The sequence below is a fragment of the Siniperca chuatsi genome, linkage group LG2 (assembly GCF_020085105.1).
Source record: "Siniperca chuatsi isolate FFG_IHB_CAS linkage group LG2, ASM2008510v1, whole genome shotgun sequence".
NCBI classification, from domain to species: domain Eukaryota; kingdom Metazoa; phylum Chordata; class Actinopteri; order Centrarchiformes; family Sinipercidae; genus Siniperca; species Siniperca chuatsi.
Genome location: NC_058043.1, coordinates 27,920,155 through 27,936,146, shown reverse-complemented (window position 1 = coordinate 27,936,146; position 15,992 = coordinate 27,920,155). Strand labels below are relative to the sequence as shown.

General features: G+C 42.2%; 1 protein-coding gene across 2 annotated transcripts in view; it reads left to right on the top strand.

Annotated features, from left to right (window-relative positions):
- Nucleotides 1-15,864, top strand: part of shq1 (SHQ1, H/ACA ribonucleoprotein assembly factor) — a 32,749-nt gene extending 16,885 nt beyond the window's left edge. For both annotated transcript variants that reach the window (XM_044165785.1, XM_044165795.1), the window contains exons 11-12: nucleotides 5,388-5,508; nucleotides 14,572-15,864. In XM_044165785.1, the coding sequence (XP_044021720.1) occupies nucleotides 5,388-5,508; nucleotides 14,572-15,214 (764 nt within the window). In that variant the 3' untranslated portion in view covers nucleotides 15,215-15,864. The remainder of the gene's footprint in view (nucleotides 1-5,387; nucleotides 5,509-14,571) is intronic.
- Nucleotides 15,865-15,992: the final 128 nt, after the last annotated feature.

Sequence of the window (15,992 nt, the reverse complement as noted above, 5' to 3'; positions counted from 1 at the left end):
CAACCGACTAGTCATCCGGTGTCTTCCACCACGGCTTCAACAGAGAAGCCCGGCCTGTGACCCAGCAACTCATTGACCCAGACGGTCAAACCACTTTTTGCTCCGCCAGTCGGAGCTCGACCAATCAGAAATGTTCGGCGCAGCAAGCCCCACCCCGAAAGTCCCGGTACTTGTGAAAAGTACTACCCCCCGAGCAGGGACCTTTTTGGGAGGTAAAAAATGTCCACGGTACTTAATTTAGACCCTGGTCCCTGCGGTGGAAATGCACTGAGTTTCTCCAAAGGTTCCTAGTCCCTGGGGAAAGTTCCTGCAGTCGAAACGCAGCTATTGTGAGTGTAAGCTGCTAAAAAGAAAGCCTGACAGGCAGCATGCTTTCATGGTACATTGTTGAGCAGAAGCAGCCTGCTGAGCAGACACAGAGTTTGGAGAAAGGGGTTCATGAGCATTCTGCAGTGTGTGTTTGAAAGTAATATTCCTCCAGCTAAGCAAGAGAGTGGCCCAAGTCTCACCTCCTCGGGGAGCGAAATGTGGATTAGTTGAGAACGGACTGTTGACTTTGATATCTCAAAGCCCAGAGTAATCTTTAAATCAAAAGCCCCCATGGACAGATGAAACTCGGTAGTGTAAACACACTCAGGATGTGTGAGGGCTGAGATTATCCAGTTTGTGATGATATTAATGCTGGTAAATGACAGCAAATTAAAGGCCTTTTAAGCTCCAGATTAGCATTTCCGTGCCTCATTAACTAGGAAGATGGGTTGATCAGGAGAGCCAGGGAAACAGCAGTTGTTGTCACTCTTTCTCCTCACCTTCTTTCTCTTACCTTTTTCTGCCATAACAAGATTTCTCATGTTCATCCCCAGCGTGGAAATTGTTCCAGCGCTTTCTGACCGCTCATACATCATCATACTATGGCTCTTTGTCCAAAAACAGCCAACTCATTAGAAGCTCTTTTTATTTGTGTCAATGTATTAAGGAGGGAAAAAAAGCAAATTATTTCACTATTATTTTTCATAATGTACAGTCACGACTCATAACCTTTTTATTTGCAAGCATTAGGGAAGTATGAGTAATAGGGCTTTTCCTTAATGAATTGTAACACTACAATAATTCGACCTGGCGTGTGTCTGAGGGTGTGTTTCCTCCCAGCATTACTTTACACACTAATTAATTTGTCAGGATAAAGCAAATGGAAATGCGTTTGAGGCACTTCATTTAAGTGGCTATGAAAGCAAACATTCATAGGTATTAGCAAAACAAACTCATTAATGGCAGCGCACAGGTTACAGCCTCGGAGGAAATGTTATCCGGGGGTAAATATTTGAACAGCCCTCTGGCAGCGTGGCGAGTATTCTCAAGGATCTCTTCCACCTGCCCTCTAAGTGGCTGTAACTAAAGAGCTACTGGGCAGGTACAGAAGAGCGGAGGGGCCTGGAGTTAGCAAGTGTGGAGAAACGACCTCTGGGTCATGCTGCTGTCATAATTGGACTGACAGGACAAGACAAGAAATGTCAGATGTGGTCCTCTGTTACCGATCCATTCCACCATGCATCTCTGCTGTCATTTATTCTGGGAAATTTTGCGTGGGTCATGGAATTTCTTCTGGAATTCTGAGAGGGAGGGCAGGAGAAGTTTGGGAATTTAATCTGTGGAAGTCAGATTTTAGGTCAAATAAGCACTCTGACCTAGTTATGGAAAATCAAGAAAAAGTTATGAAATTTTACAACCAGGGTAGGGTGTGAACACTTTAGGTTCAGGGCACTGATGGCCTTTTTATTGGATGAGATGCATGTTTTGTGTGTGCATGTGTGACAGAGGAAAAAAAGGAAAAGACTTAATGAGAGGGAAAGTGTGCTGATATTGAATGCTACAATGTACATTCACTTGAACTAGATGTACCGAACTAGACAACTGAACTGCATTGAACTACATTGTGATGTCAGTGGGCAGTTCTGTCCTAGGTGAATTGTCCTGGCACATTAGACCAGACACTGGATGAAGATGTGCCTCACCTGCCTTTCAAGCACATCATCATCAGTGGCAAAATCAGACAAATGCAGAACTCTTCCTGCTGATTTTCCAGATTTCTGAAAGCCGCCTCTGTTTTTGCTCTCAGAAACTGAAAAATGAGAAGAAAGAATATAATACTCCAAAAAAATTTGAGAAATGTTGTTCATCTGAGTCAAAAAACCTTTAGCTCTCACTTTAATGGAAAGTACAATAAGGGAGATCATCATCATTATCGCATTTCTCTTTTTGCAGATGATGTACTTTTATTTTGTCTGAGGTACAGCAGTCCTTCTCTGTATCTATATGTGAGATTTTCAAAAAGTTTAGCTCACTTTCAAGTTCCAGAGTCAACTGGACAAAATCTGCGTGATGCTCGTATGAACCACAATATTCCAATAGTTTCTCATTTTAAATATCTTGGAAAAAACATATATTCCTCTTTAGAAAAATCTGTGACAAAGAATTCGACTCAAATAATGAACACTGTTTAAAGAGATATGGATAGATTGTGTGGACTACCCAATTCCCTATCAGCCAGGATTTTAATAATTAAAATGAATGTTGTACCTAGAATAGATTTTTACAGTTCCATGTTATCTTTGTCCCTTCCACCCAAGTACTGGGAACATTTACATAAAATAATAAAGAGTCTGGATATTGGGAAGTACCTGATATGAAACTATACGCTATGCTTTACATATGTGTCCTTTATTAAGCTGGTTCAGTGATGATAAATCTATCCATGGCTTGCAATAACATATGGTCCAATTAAAGCACATCTTGCAAATATTTGGTGTAATAGCGGCATATGACACATATCATGTTATGTATTTGTTTACATAATATTATACAGATTCCAAGCTGGATGGACATTTAATGTTGATGCACTCTTCTCATTTGTTATGTATTGATCTCTATATCATCAGTATCATTTTTGATGATGATTATGAATTCTTAAGCCACAAACACAATATACCTATACAAATAAAGCATGGAATGGGGGGAAACTTCCTCTGCAGCTTTTGGAATCTTTCTGACATTTTTGTCCAGAAGACACAGCAGGCTTTGTGTGCACTTCACACCCACCACTACATCTATGCAAGCCTGCTCATTCGGCATCCATGAAGGAATTACCGTTGGACATGGACTGTTGTGTACATTTCTTCCGCACCCATTGGATAGCTTGCTCTTGCCTAATTAACACACCTTGCTCACTTCTCTTAGGCATCTCACCAAGAATATCAATGTTGAACTGGTGTAGAGAGCAACCTTTTCTCTGATTTTCTACAAACAACTCATGAATCTGCCCTGCGAAAAAGAAATCAAATCTTGTTTTTGCCAAATGTTTGTTTAAGGTTTTCCTCACTGCCCAGTGCACTGTTTATTTTGATTGGGCTGGAATGTCTCTGGACAATGCCAACCAGCTCTGCAGAGGTGGAAAGAAGCATTTTATCTTGCCCTCAGGATTGTTGGCCGCATTATAAGGCTATTTATATGCCTGATTGGAGGGAGAAGTGCTGTGGCAGTTTGGCTTGTTGTATACTTGAGGGAAAATTAATTTGTCAGAAAAACGCTGTGCCATGCATTTGTGGTGTTGAAAGCTACAGCATGATAGCTAAAATGATCTCAGAACATATTTCAAAGTGCAGGTGTCAACCATAAAGCATATCATATGCATTGTAACAAAAAGCTCCCACCATTTGATGGGTAAACATGTTTGATAGTTTACATACTTTAGCTGGCAAATGATTTATTTAAATCATGATTAAGCTTCAATTTTCTGTAATTAATTGCATACTGCATCACATGCTGAAAGATACCGAAGGTATTCTGTACACACAAAATCAACATTAACTTAAGACAGTTGAAATGGAATTAAGTACACGTATATATGTATTAACATACTATGTAGTATTGTGTACCTCTGGTGGGTTTAAACAAAACTCTAAGCTGTATCTGTACTGTTTATTTAAGTTGTGATAGCATCAGTTCACCCAAGTCCCCAAAGAGCACATATTTCCTCACGAGCATGTACTTTATGTGGTATCTAACTATGCAGAGAGTTGTGGTTTTATGTGCCAAGATTTTGAGATATTCATTTAGATTTCTGCTGCCTCCACCCCAATTCCATGGAGGTGAATGGAATTTTGTTTCTGGTGCTCAAAGCATTAAAAAATTGAGTTTCATAAAACACAAATAATTTTCATTGGCAGGAGACATTTGCATTCAGCCTGAGGGTCTGGGAACAAAGTTATATCTTATTGTTTTGTTTTTTAGACTGTAATTAATAGCGTTACAGCATCACAAATCATTTGTGTAGCCTTTTTTGGCTCCAAATTCTTCCAAATTCAAATCAAGAATAAGCCCAGTAGTATCACATTTGTCTGGCAGGGGCATTTCCAAAGTTTTGCAATGGCTGATTCAAACAGCAGGCTTCGATACAGTAGCTGAGTCCATATTCCATACCACATACCAATTCTAAGCAGGTTTTGAGTCTGTAGTATGTTCACACTAAAGAAGTGGCAAAATTAAATATACTCAAATAGTTCAAAGGCTTAAAGGGACAGTTCACCCCAAAATCAAAATACATATTTTTCCTCTTACCTGTAGTGCTATTTATCTATCTAGATTGTTTTGGTGTGAGTTGCCGAGTTTTGGAGATATCGGCCGTAGAGATGCCTGCTTTTTTTTTTTTTTTACAGCAATGTCTCTTTCCAGAAATCATGACCTGGTTACTCAAGGTAATCCACAGACCTTGTTGTCCGCAGTTTCATGTAGGAACTATCAGTAGAAAGAAAATAGTTCCTAGTTCCACAACAATCTGTGGATTATCTTGAGTAACCGGAAAAACACTCAAGTTCATTACCTTGCTGGATTGAATTATTGGTGCCTGTCAAATTTTAAGTCAGGTTCGTCAGATCATAAGTAAAATGGATTCAGATTAGGACTATAATGATGCTGAACAATAGCTGAATGGGGAGACTTGAATGGCTGTCAAGTGGAAAATAATCAAAAACATTCAGCACTATTTTTGACAGATCAAGGCAAACAAATTTCTGACAGAATGTCTGAGCAGAGACACCATTAAATTGACAGAATGAATGCCAAAAATAGAGATGTCTTCTTTGTCTCTTTTGTCTCTGATGAACCACTTCTTAACCAGGAACTCTTCTTAAACCGTATGGATCAAATTACTCTGCAGCTCACTGGGATTTTCCTCTGATCCTGTACCTTGGCTTTTATGTATGGAACAATGACTGCAAGCCTTTAGATGCATGCTGTGTCTGCCAGCAGCTGGAGTGCATTGTCATCCTTAATACTGAGTGCGAATAACACTGTTTTTCCATTTGCCTGCCACGGTGTGTTCCTGTGCCCAGGGAAAGCCTGTGTCCTCAAATGCCTGCTGGATATTCACAGAGTCTTCAGAGAGAACGACCCGGCCTACATATTGAACGATCTGTACATCACAGACTACTGCATCTGGATCCAGAGGGTCAAGTAAGTTCGCCAACACACATTCATAAACCCATGTGCACACATCTCAGAGACCTTCATCTTCAGAGAATTACCTTCTGAGCCAAGGGAAGTGCCACTCAGCTCCCATGAGGCAGCAGTTCTTTAGAGGAGAGGATTGGACGAGTCATTTGTCACAGCAGGGCCAGTTGAAAGACCAAGCCAGCGAGAGATGCAATCTCCCTTGTCTCTATTATCATGTGTCAAAAGTACCATCAGTGAGTCTTGAAAGAGCCAGCTGCACTCAGCAGATTCACGCTGTATGAAACATTTAATAGTGCACATGTGTGTACTGGGGCTTCTCATATCTTCCATGGGTGTAACCTTCCACTAGCATTGCAAGCCAAACATGCAAAATCTGCACTTTTTCTCCAAATGATATAGGTTTGATGGCTCTCTCCTCCTCCTCGTACATATTTTACAATTACTTACACATTTCAAATGTGAGCCTGCAAGCACATTACTCAGTAATGAGCTCTGTTTTACTCTTGGCCAGGGTTCAGCCAAGTGGTGTGCTCGTCTGGAAAAAGCCCAGATGAAAAATGTGTGCCTGATGTTGTAGGCTCGGCGCCCAGATGCAGACACGATAAAAGGTCTGAAGGGATTTAGTGCCCCCACCCCTCTCCCTTGTCCTCACATTCTCATTTCTATATTTTTCCAGCAGAAGTCTTGAATTCTGCTCTTAAAAATGCTATGGATGCCGAGATGGGTGGGAAAAATCAGTGGCTCGGTTTAGGGTTGGTGGGATCTCTTTCTGAGAGACCAGAGAGAGGACACACTTGTGCTTTTAAAGGCTCTCTATCTTACTGTGTAGACACATGGAGCTTCTGAAGCTCTGTCAACTCAATGAAAAACTCAATCAGTCTGTTCTTAGCTGAGGGGCACCAGGGCACTGCCTCCCCTCCCTGCTCCTCCTCTCCTTTCCTCCGGTGTACATTGGAACTAAATGTCAGCTTGACCTAACATGCTGACTCCTACTACGCCTTGTATCGATCATTAAATGGATTAGCCCGTGCTCTCGTAGTACTGACCTGTGATTGAATTGTTACTTTTCCCTTTTCTGTTTTGTTCTTTTCCTGCCAATAAAAGTAGTTACAAGTTTACAGTGTACATAAGTTTACAGTTGTTTTTTTTATCCTTTCAGATAAGCTGTCATGTTGTGAAAAAGACATTTGGATTAGTAAAACCACTTCTGTCACCTCCAACCACTTGAAAGAGCAACCAAGCATGCATGGGTCGCCTGGCTCACACTCAATAGAAATTCCATACAATCTTCACTTGTGGTTTTTCAAACTATGTTCCCATGTTTGGAGTGTAATATTAAAAGGAGCATGCAGTCAAATGCAAAGCAGCACAGGAGAGCTAGGCCTGTTCTCAGAGGTTTGGAACAATCATGGTTTCCACAGACCAACCTCCGCTATCATACATGCGGTTTGTTGTGGCAGCGCTTTTGTGTCGTCTGACAGGTTTTATGACAGATCGTGTAGGCATTGTTTTCTTCAGTGCAAGATATTCCCCCGTGCAGGATTTGTCATCCTCCGCTAAGTAAGTCATCTCTGGGAGCTGAACGGTAAAATGAGATGTAATCTATACCCCCCGGTGCAATCCCTGTATCTTGTCACTCCCCGCAGCCGACGAGGCTGACGCGATCAGCTGCGCATGATGGACACGGAGATTAATGGATGTTTGCTGGCTGGGGGGTTGATTTATTTAATCTCCTCGCTGTCCCACATGCATTTCTACTCCTAAAGTTTGTCTGACTGCAGAGACATCGGTCTCAAATTTACAACCTCGTAAAGACTTCACCGTGATTTAAGCCACAGGGCAGGCGCTCCCCTTACTCTCACACACTGAGTCAGATCAGAATCTTGTGCATTGAAATCAAGAGTGCAATCTCAAAGCAAATTGCTCTTCACATTGTCTCAGTGATGTGGAGCTTTTTTTTTTTGTGCCGCAGTGATCACCATTCCAGAATTTAACACACACTTCCTTTGTGGAAACTGTTTAAACTTCACCCTCACACACCCATCCAATCCTAATTATCTCCGAATTGTTAGCAGAGAGTATTATTCCAAATTGAGCAGCAGCCTCTCCAGTCCATTAGTTTCAGGGTATGCTTTTGAAAGTCCTCAGATGCCAAAGTCCCTGCAGAGCTGCTGGCCTGCAAAGAAAAAGCGAGTCGCCTCACTTTCTCTCTCTTTGTCATCTTTCCCTTTATCAAAAAGCTTGGAGAGAGGCCAACGTAGATTCAGCCAGCACAGGCAAAGCTTATAAGCTTGGTGTAGTGTTACATTACCTCAGTTAAATCAGAAGGGCTACAACTTCCTTTTTCAGCACTGGTTCACGTGCAACCACCCACCCACCCTTATTAATTGGGTCAATTAGATTCTAGCAGAAAAAAAAAAACATGGCAGCAAGTGATGTGCTCCAGGGTTCGTCTGAGAGGAGGGAAGTAAGGTGAGATTCCATTTGAAGTCATTAGTGGAAAGGAAAAAACTGGTTCTGTGCAGTTATTTATTTATATTTAATTTTGTTTGTATTTTGTGGAGTCAATTTGTGACATGTCTATAAGATGCGTGAATTGGACAATCACACATTGCTCCAGAGACAAAATTGACAGGAAATGTTTCAGGGATAAACCGAGCCTCGCACCATAACAGCTGAATGGACAGACTCAAATAATTGAGTTGAATGGTAGGTGTGAAGTGAGCAGGCCAGGGTATTGTTTTCACTGAAGATAGGGAGTAGTACGAAGAAGTATGAAGTTGTAGACATTCTTTTTCCCGAGACCATCCTTTTTTATTTTTGGAGAATGAAGCAGCCCTCTGGATTTCTAAATACTCTCTTCCTTCCTTGTCTCATTCTTCTTCGGCATTGTGTGCATGACAATGGCCATTGGGGTGAGTCGGCAGCTCTGACTGCAGTTCCCCCGCAGGGAAAAGCATCTGGAGCTCCAACAACTGAGCATGTCTCGGGGCAACAAAGTCAAGTATGGGGTCAGCATGTCAGCCAAGACCTGCGGTCAGAAGCCTTGAAAATGCACTTGTGCGTGATGTTAACACACACACCCCCCGTCGAGCACGCCTGCTCAGTTCACCTCAGTACACCTGTCTGTGTGATTGTAAAGCACAAAGCACTTATTACCCAGTTTTTCCCATCGGGTACTTGGCGTGATAGGCATTTTCATTTTACTTGCTCAGGGGCTTTTCCTGGAGAATTAAGATTAGGTGTTGCAGGCTGTTTTTGCGGTGTGATGCTCCCTGTGTGGAGGAAAATGGGGAATTGTCCTGTAGCCAAAGCTGGCAGCATCCTGGTGTCCCCCCTCAACCACACAGCTGATGTGACAACCAGATGTTTGCTGGGAAAGACTTCCCTGGAACCACCAGGCAGTGTCACACCAATTGTAACAGATAATGGAGCTGCTCTATCTGATGTTAGCCTCAGCACTGAAGGAGATCCTAGAGGCCCCGCTGGGGAGAACAAAGACACAAATGTCTCCCAGCTAACAGGGATAAGTGGTACAGATTTCCTCCCAGCATGAGGCCACTCCAGCTTTTTGTCTTGAATACACAAACTCATCTTAAACACAGATTTACACACTGTGTTTGCATTATTTCCTCAATCCATGTTTGGAGTGCCCACTCCAGTTATTACAATTGATTATAGTTTCTGTCTTTGCAGCCTCAAAGGCCTGTGCAGCTAAGCAAAAGCTAATGAAACAACTGCTCCTAATATTGTAATTTCTGTCACTGAGATATAAACAAGAAATATTAACAGTTGAATATAACTCAGACAGACTGAATAACTATTAATACAATTTCAGGGCAATGTCTTAGGGATTACATAAATCAAAAGGTGAGAGAGGAGACAGTAAAAACAGTAAAGAGCTGAACATAGTTTGTAGTAAAGATTCCACAATCCCAATAGTAGAGTGTAACTCTATTTGGCTTTTCAAGCTACAATGTTTTAAAAAAAAAAAAAAAAAAAAAAAACTTTCAAATCCAAGCCTGAGGGCTTTGACCTTTTTGAGCACAGACCAAACCAAAGCCTGCAATGGTGAAGATACTGAATGATGATAAAACGTTGAACTCGACTTCTAAACTACAACACGACCTTGTCAGTTGAGGCTTTTTGAGAATTCTCCTACTTTCCTTCTTAACTGCTGTAAGTACAGTAAGTCAAAGTTAAACCAGAAAGTTGGCTAACAATTTGAATAGTTGCCTAAGTTTTCTGATGAAAATAAGCAGTGTAAAACTGGAATTTCTGTTCAACGTTTAAGGTCTGTCATGAAAGCGGTGCCCTCATATCTCAGCAATAAAGTTGCTGAGTTAACGGTTATCATAACTGATAGGAATGACATCCAAAGCTATGAAAACAAGAATCAAACAAAAATTTCCATCAAAATGTCACGCCTGACAGCAGATATATCAGCATTTGTAAAATAAGTCTTTCATTGGCAGCTATAAGTCTGAACTCAAACATTGGCGTGTTGAATAAATACATCTGTGTTTCTCATTTCTGGAATCGAAGTGGCATCCAGTGCCTCGGACTGTTCCAGTATTCAGTCACACTGACGGATCACATCTCCCACTGTCGACTTTTATCCCCCTCAGCTAGTGAATGATGCATTTTGCGAGTTACACTGAGGAAATCTGGTGCTCATATTACACAGATTTATGCATCTGAAGACAAGCTTTATCTGAGATGTTTTGAAGAGCACAGACATGCTGAATGAGTTGCCCTTTCAATGAACACGGGCCTGATGAAAGAAATGTCAGATTGTAATTTAGCTCGGCTCTTTCACAGACACAGACACCACACATACACACACCCACACACATACACTCTCTCTTCCCAAGACTTTGGCAGATGGAAGCGTCTTTGTCTCGCCAGAAGTTTTCCAACCTTGAAAAAGCCACCCCTCCTCAGTTTAATGAAGGCAAGCCACAACAGCGGTGGAGTAATGACTGGATTGTGTACAACTTTATCCCTCCCCCTCCCGGACAGAGCCTTTGTATTCACCGCAGGCAGAGCTTCTCCCACCACAGAGCAGGGGAGGGGGGAGAAAACAAGCGCGCCTCCCCAATGCTAACTCAATAATGACTTCCCACGGGGGAAAGAGAATACGGGGCAGTCTTTGAAGTGGCTGTGCTGCAGGAGGCTCTTCTGCCCCAGCCTCGCTACAGGAAGCTCTCACATTGGTTTTATAGAGCCTAGGACCCAAACAAGCTCCATACAGCCTGCACACACTCTTCATTATCAGTCAAGGTTACATTAATGTCTTGATATCCTGTAGTCATTGTGGGAAAAAGCTATTTGTCATTGTTGAAAAAGTTGTGTAGGACGTGGGGATCTTAGCTCAAGTTATGCCTGTCTCCTGTGACTCCCACATGGAGACTACAAAATTGCTGGACTCACTTATCCAAAGAATGCTGTGGTTTTTGTTGTTCACACATAAGTCACCTCTTCAGTCAAGTTATGTGTTGACATGATTGTGAATGGAGATTAAGCATTGCTCACGTGAGACAAGGTGTCTCCAATACCTGTCTTTAATTTGTAATGCAGAGAGTGATTTGGAAACTCTGCCAGTGTGGTATTTACGTGCTACTGTATAAAATCAGCTTCCCCTACACAGACGTTAAGCGGACTAATTTCCATGATCGATGAATGGCATTGTTGACCGGTTGGTTCACCACTTTGGTTTAGACTAAAATATCTCAACAGCTATTGGCTGCATTGCCATGAAATTTGGTACAGATATCCATGGTGCCCAGAGAATGTATCCTAATGACTTTTTTGATCACCGGACTTTTTCTCTAGCGCCACCACGAGGTTGCCATTTGAGGTTTTGAGTGCAATGTCTTGACAACTATTGGATGGATTACCATGAAATTTGGCACAGACATTCATGCTCTCCTTAGAATAAGTTGTATCCCTTTTGATCTAGCGCCATCATCGTGTCAACATTTTCATTTGTCCAATACCTGCAAAACTAATGACATTCCCATCAGCCTCAGCTGTACTTTGTGTTTAGTGATAGTTAGCAAATGTTTGCATGCTAACACGCTAAACTAAGATGGTGAATATGGTAAACTATACCTGCTTGCTTGGTAGTGTTTAGTCCAAATCACTGCTGTGCCTAAGCGGGCATTCAGACCGAAATCAGCCCTGTTAAAGCAATGCGTTGCTGCGTTGGTGGGGGCTTGTTGCTTCAAGTACCCGAGAGACATGAAATACAACCCAAGAAGTCCAGTTTGAGAATTATTTTATCTTTCATTGTGACAATTGCGAGGTAAACAGCAGAAATCCGACATTGAATACCAACAATGGTAAACACCAAAAATGGTAAATTAAACATTGATATTTCTATGTGAATCCTTGCTGGATGACATCGCGTTGCATTGCAGCAAAAGTCTGCCAGACGACCCTGCATTGGCAGCCCCAACTGCACCGCTGGAGTGGCCTCATTCAAATGAAGGAGAGGGCTGCTTTAGTTAGAGGATTCTTAGTCTTGTTAAAGGATAAGTCAGGCATTATCTGCATCTATATTTTTCTTAGTGTCAACATATCCAATGAAAAGACCAACACCACCAATGTATTAGTCCATCTTTCAATAATTTCTGACTTCCCTACCCTGTCTGTGGCAGTCAGCCTCTAGCCCATTGGTTCCTACTGAAGACATAAATCTTTAAAAACAGGTGAATATATATATATATATATATATATATATATATATATATATATATATATATATATATATATATATATATATATTCTTTATGATTTTCCATATATACAGTGTGTATATATATATATTCGTTGTTAAAAAAGGCTAAATAATATTCTGTGGTGCTGAAGGAACATGTCACCCAGTGCAACAGTGTGGCTGACTGATGTGTTTTTAACAGGAGCTCTATTGCACAGAGAAATAAGAAATAGCAGGCTTTGGCTATACAAACAATACTTGGTAAAGAAAATATAGACTATTACCATATTTATCGTTTCATGCAAGATGCAATCACATTGACAATTTCCTCTTCACAATTTACATACCTTTTTTACTTTTTGTGACTTGTGGGTTTCATTTGAGAAGATTTACAGATTTTCTGCTTAAGAATGTTGTGCATTTCAGCCCCAATCACAGCTCCATGCCCGAAACCACAGGGGAAGATTTATAAAGAATTTCTCTACGTTCTGAGCTGGCAACTTGCCCAAGCAGGAAAATTGACTTTGGCTACTGTTTTCAAATTCTGCCACATTGTGACAGAGAAAACTGCCAAAAAACATTTGGATTAAGGTGCGTGTGAGAAAGGGCATTCTGTCTCTGCACACCTCACACCTTTCCCCCATCCCCAGTTTATTCCTCTCTGTTTCTCAGTGTACAATGTGCGTCCATATGATACAGCACAACTATAAGATCTGTTTACACAGTCACTCCTGAAGTCTTAAATGAATACACAGCCCCTACATGCTGCTTCAATAAACACACTACTCACCAGAATAGGGAGCTCATTAGGACTGCACGGTAATGAGGAGCCATCCTTGTGCTCAGCAAGGTTAATTGGGCCAGAAAGGGCACCAGGAACCAAGGGTGAAAATGTGAATGGCAGCGGAAGAGTAGCACCTCCGCACACAAACACACACCCTCACACACCAGCACAGCTCACACACTTTATCCCACCCTGAATGGACATAGTCTGAATGGCAGTGACCCGCAGAGGTCGCTTTGTAATCACCATGGCAATAGGGGCGGCACACATGCCCTAACCCGCACTGGGGGACGAATAGCAACCACTTACGTTTTTGGCAGCATGGCAGGCATTCCCAGCATGAATAATGTGCAGGCGGGGGCCTCCCAGCAATCTGATGGCTTTACACAAATGGGGCCTTGTAGGAGGACATTCATCAGCAATAAAACACCTTCTCTCTCTCAGGAGTCTGTTGTGTCTTATGTGGTAACACAACTATAAAACTGAAGCTACGGGACGGGAACATTGTTTAATGTAGTGCTTTATGAGGGAATTCTCTTAATCTTTGGAGACATTCAGCTGTGGGGCTGCAGCTCAGAGCCATTCTCGGTCCAGACTTTTATTGACTGTATCACAGTCGGACTTTGCACAACTGCAGTCTGTTGGGCCATTCAGTGTTACCCTGCTTCTATTCTGCAGGATTTATTCTCACTATGTGCTTGTGTTCGTTCTTATAGTTCCCTCTGCAGCCTGATTGTTGGGTAAAATATCCAATTTAAAATTCAAATCAGACTGTGAAGATCTTTTTCTCTCTCTAGCATGCGTCAGTTCCTCTTGAAATCATAAAAAAAAGCATAACTGTAAATTACATCTTGTGTGGTGTGAAAGGTTCTTCTGCTTGCTTTCATCCTCCACAAGCGTTGTCTGATCGTTACCGATCGCCGCTACCTCTCCTCTTGCACTGTTTGCAGCCTCTAACTGTTGGATTAGCCTCTCAGAATGCAGAGGTGAAAGTGTGTGTGTGTGTGTGTGTGTGTGTGTGTGTGTGTGTGTGTGTGTGTGTGTGTGTGTGTGTGTGTGTGTGTGTGTGTGTGTGTGTGTGTTGACCGAGGTGGAGGAGGAGGGGTCTGCCTCTCTCTGTAATCCCTCTCAGTCTCTTATCACCTCTCGCAGGGAGCGCAGCGGTGGGGGAGGAGAAGAGCCCGAGCCCCGTGTATCAGTGCCGCTCATCTCCCTACATTATTAAACATCCATATTTCCATATTTCATTGAGCCCCCCGCGCCTCGGCAAATCGTGGTCTACTTAGCATTCAGATGAGAATGGGATATGGTTAATGGGTATTAGATTTGTAGATGGTTATCCTGTGGCTATGACTTTAGTACGCAGAGCCAGTCCATCAGTCAGTCATTGTGCCTCTCTCTCTCTCTCTCTCTCTCGTGTACCACTGATGAAGTTGTAGTTGGATGTCTGTCTCGTTTTTCCTCTTTGCATAGTCATACACCAGGTTTACTGAGGAAAGTAAAAGAACTTTTTTTGTTTTCCTAACTTGTCCCCCTTTCGCTCTCTTTATCTTCACAGGTCCAAGAAGATGACAGCCTTGGCTGCGACGTTGCACGAAGCCTCCTTGCGGAAAAAAGACTTGGAGCTGGATCTCGAGGAGCTAGAGGAGGCAGCGTCAATGGTGGCGGATGAAGAAGAGCAGGGAGCCTCCAGGAGCACTCCGATATCCCACGGTGACAGCAGCAGCGCTTCCAGTGACAGCAGCAGCAGCAGCGACTCGTCTGATGAGAGCGAGGAATCTGAGGCTGAAGGGCAAGGCTGCACTGCATCCAACGAGGGAGGAGGAGGAGGAGGAGAGATGTCTAAGGACAACCCTCTACAGCCCCAACCCCCCTCCACTGCCTCTCCCATCCCCCAGGAGCCCACGAGCACACTCCTTTCAGCAGAGAGGAAAGTGGACTCCCTCCCCTCAGCCTCAGGAGGCTCCAGACAGCTGATCCAGGAACTGGGGGAACGGGTGGCGGAGGAGCTGAAAATCTCTCAAGACTCCAGCTACAAAGCAGAGAGAAACTGTTCACAGCTGAGCAGCACTGCAGCAAAAACTGAAGTAACATCTCGGAGGAGCAGCAGTGGGACTTTCTTAGAGCCGAGTCCTCGCAGAAACCCTCTGCTCATCGTCGAAACACAGGAAGATCTTGATGAGAATGACTTCATCTGCTGATAGAAATTGTTGTGGAACCTGAAAGCCACTTGATGAATTTTGAACTGTTAACTCTGTGTAAGTGATTTGAGAAAATGTGTTTTTAATGATTTCATTTCTATTTTTGGAATCTTTTTTTATTGCTGCTTCTTGTCTTTGTGATACCAAGTTTTGATTTGTAGTGCTTTAACCCTCTTCTAAAGGACCTTATTTTCCATAAAGAATTATATTTTCTTAATTTATGAACTTGCTAAGCCTCATTGAAATCCTTATTTCATATTTCTATGGTTGTTTAATGAGCATGTGTATGCGTGTAGTTTTTCTCATTTTATTAGCTGATTAGAGGCATCCCAGCCTTCTTCTGCCTTGCCTCATGTGTTCTGTATCTGACTTTCTTGCTACTGCTGCTCTATATCCAAGCTGCCTACATGCTATACAAATATTTCTACCCTCTGAACATACTGTGTTTAAATTTATATCAATTATTTCTGCTCCTTTTTAATTACTGAAAGTAATTTAACAGCATTTGTGTACTAGATTTAGTTCACTGACATCTGCTAATAGTGTACAACTTCTCTGCTACCCTTGTATATTTCCATACCCATATTGAAAAATTCAGTCTGTATATCCATGTTGGGCTCAAATAAAAAGAAAAAAAAACACGAATGTCATTCCAGGAAGCTGACAAACATTTATCATTGTTCATTGTTGTATATCACTCTGCCAAAGTGCTTGGTAGAGCTACTTTTAGGGAGCTATTCTTTTCCTAATAAATAGTAGGAAAAGCACTAACCCCTTC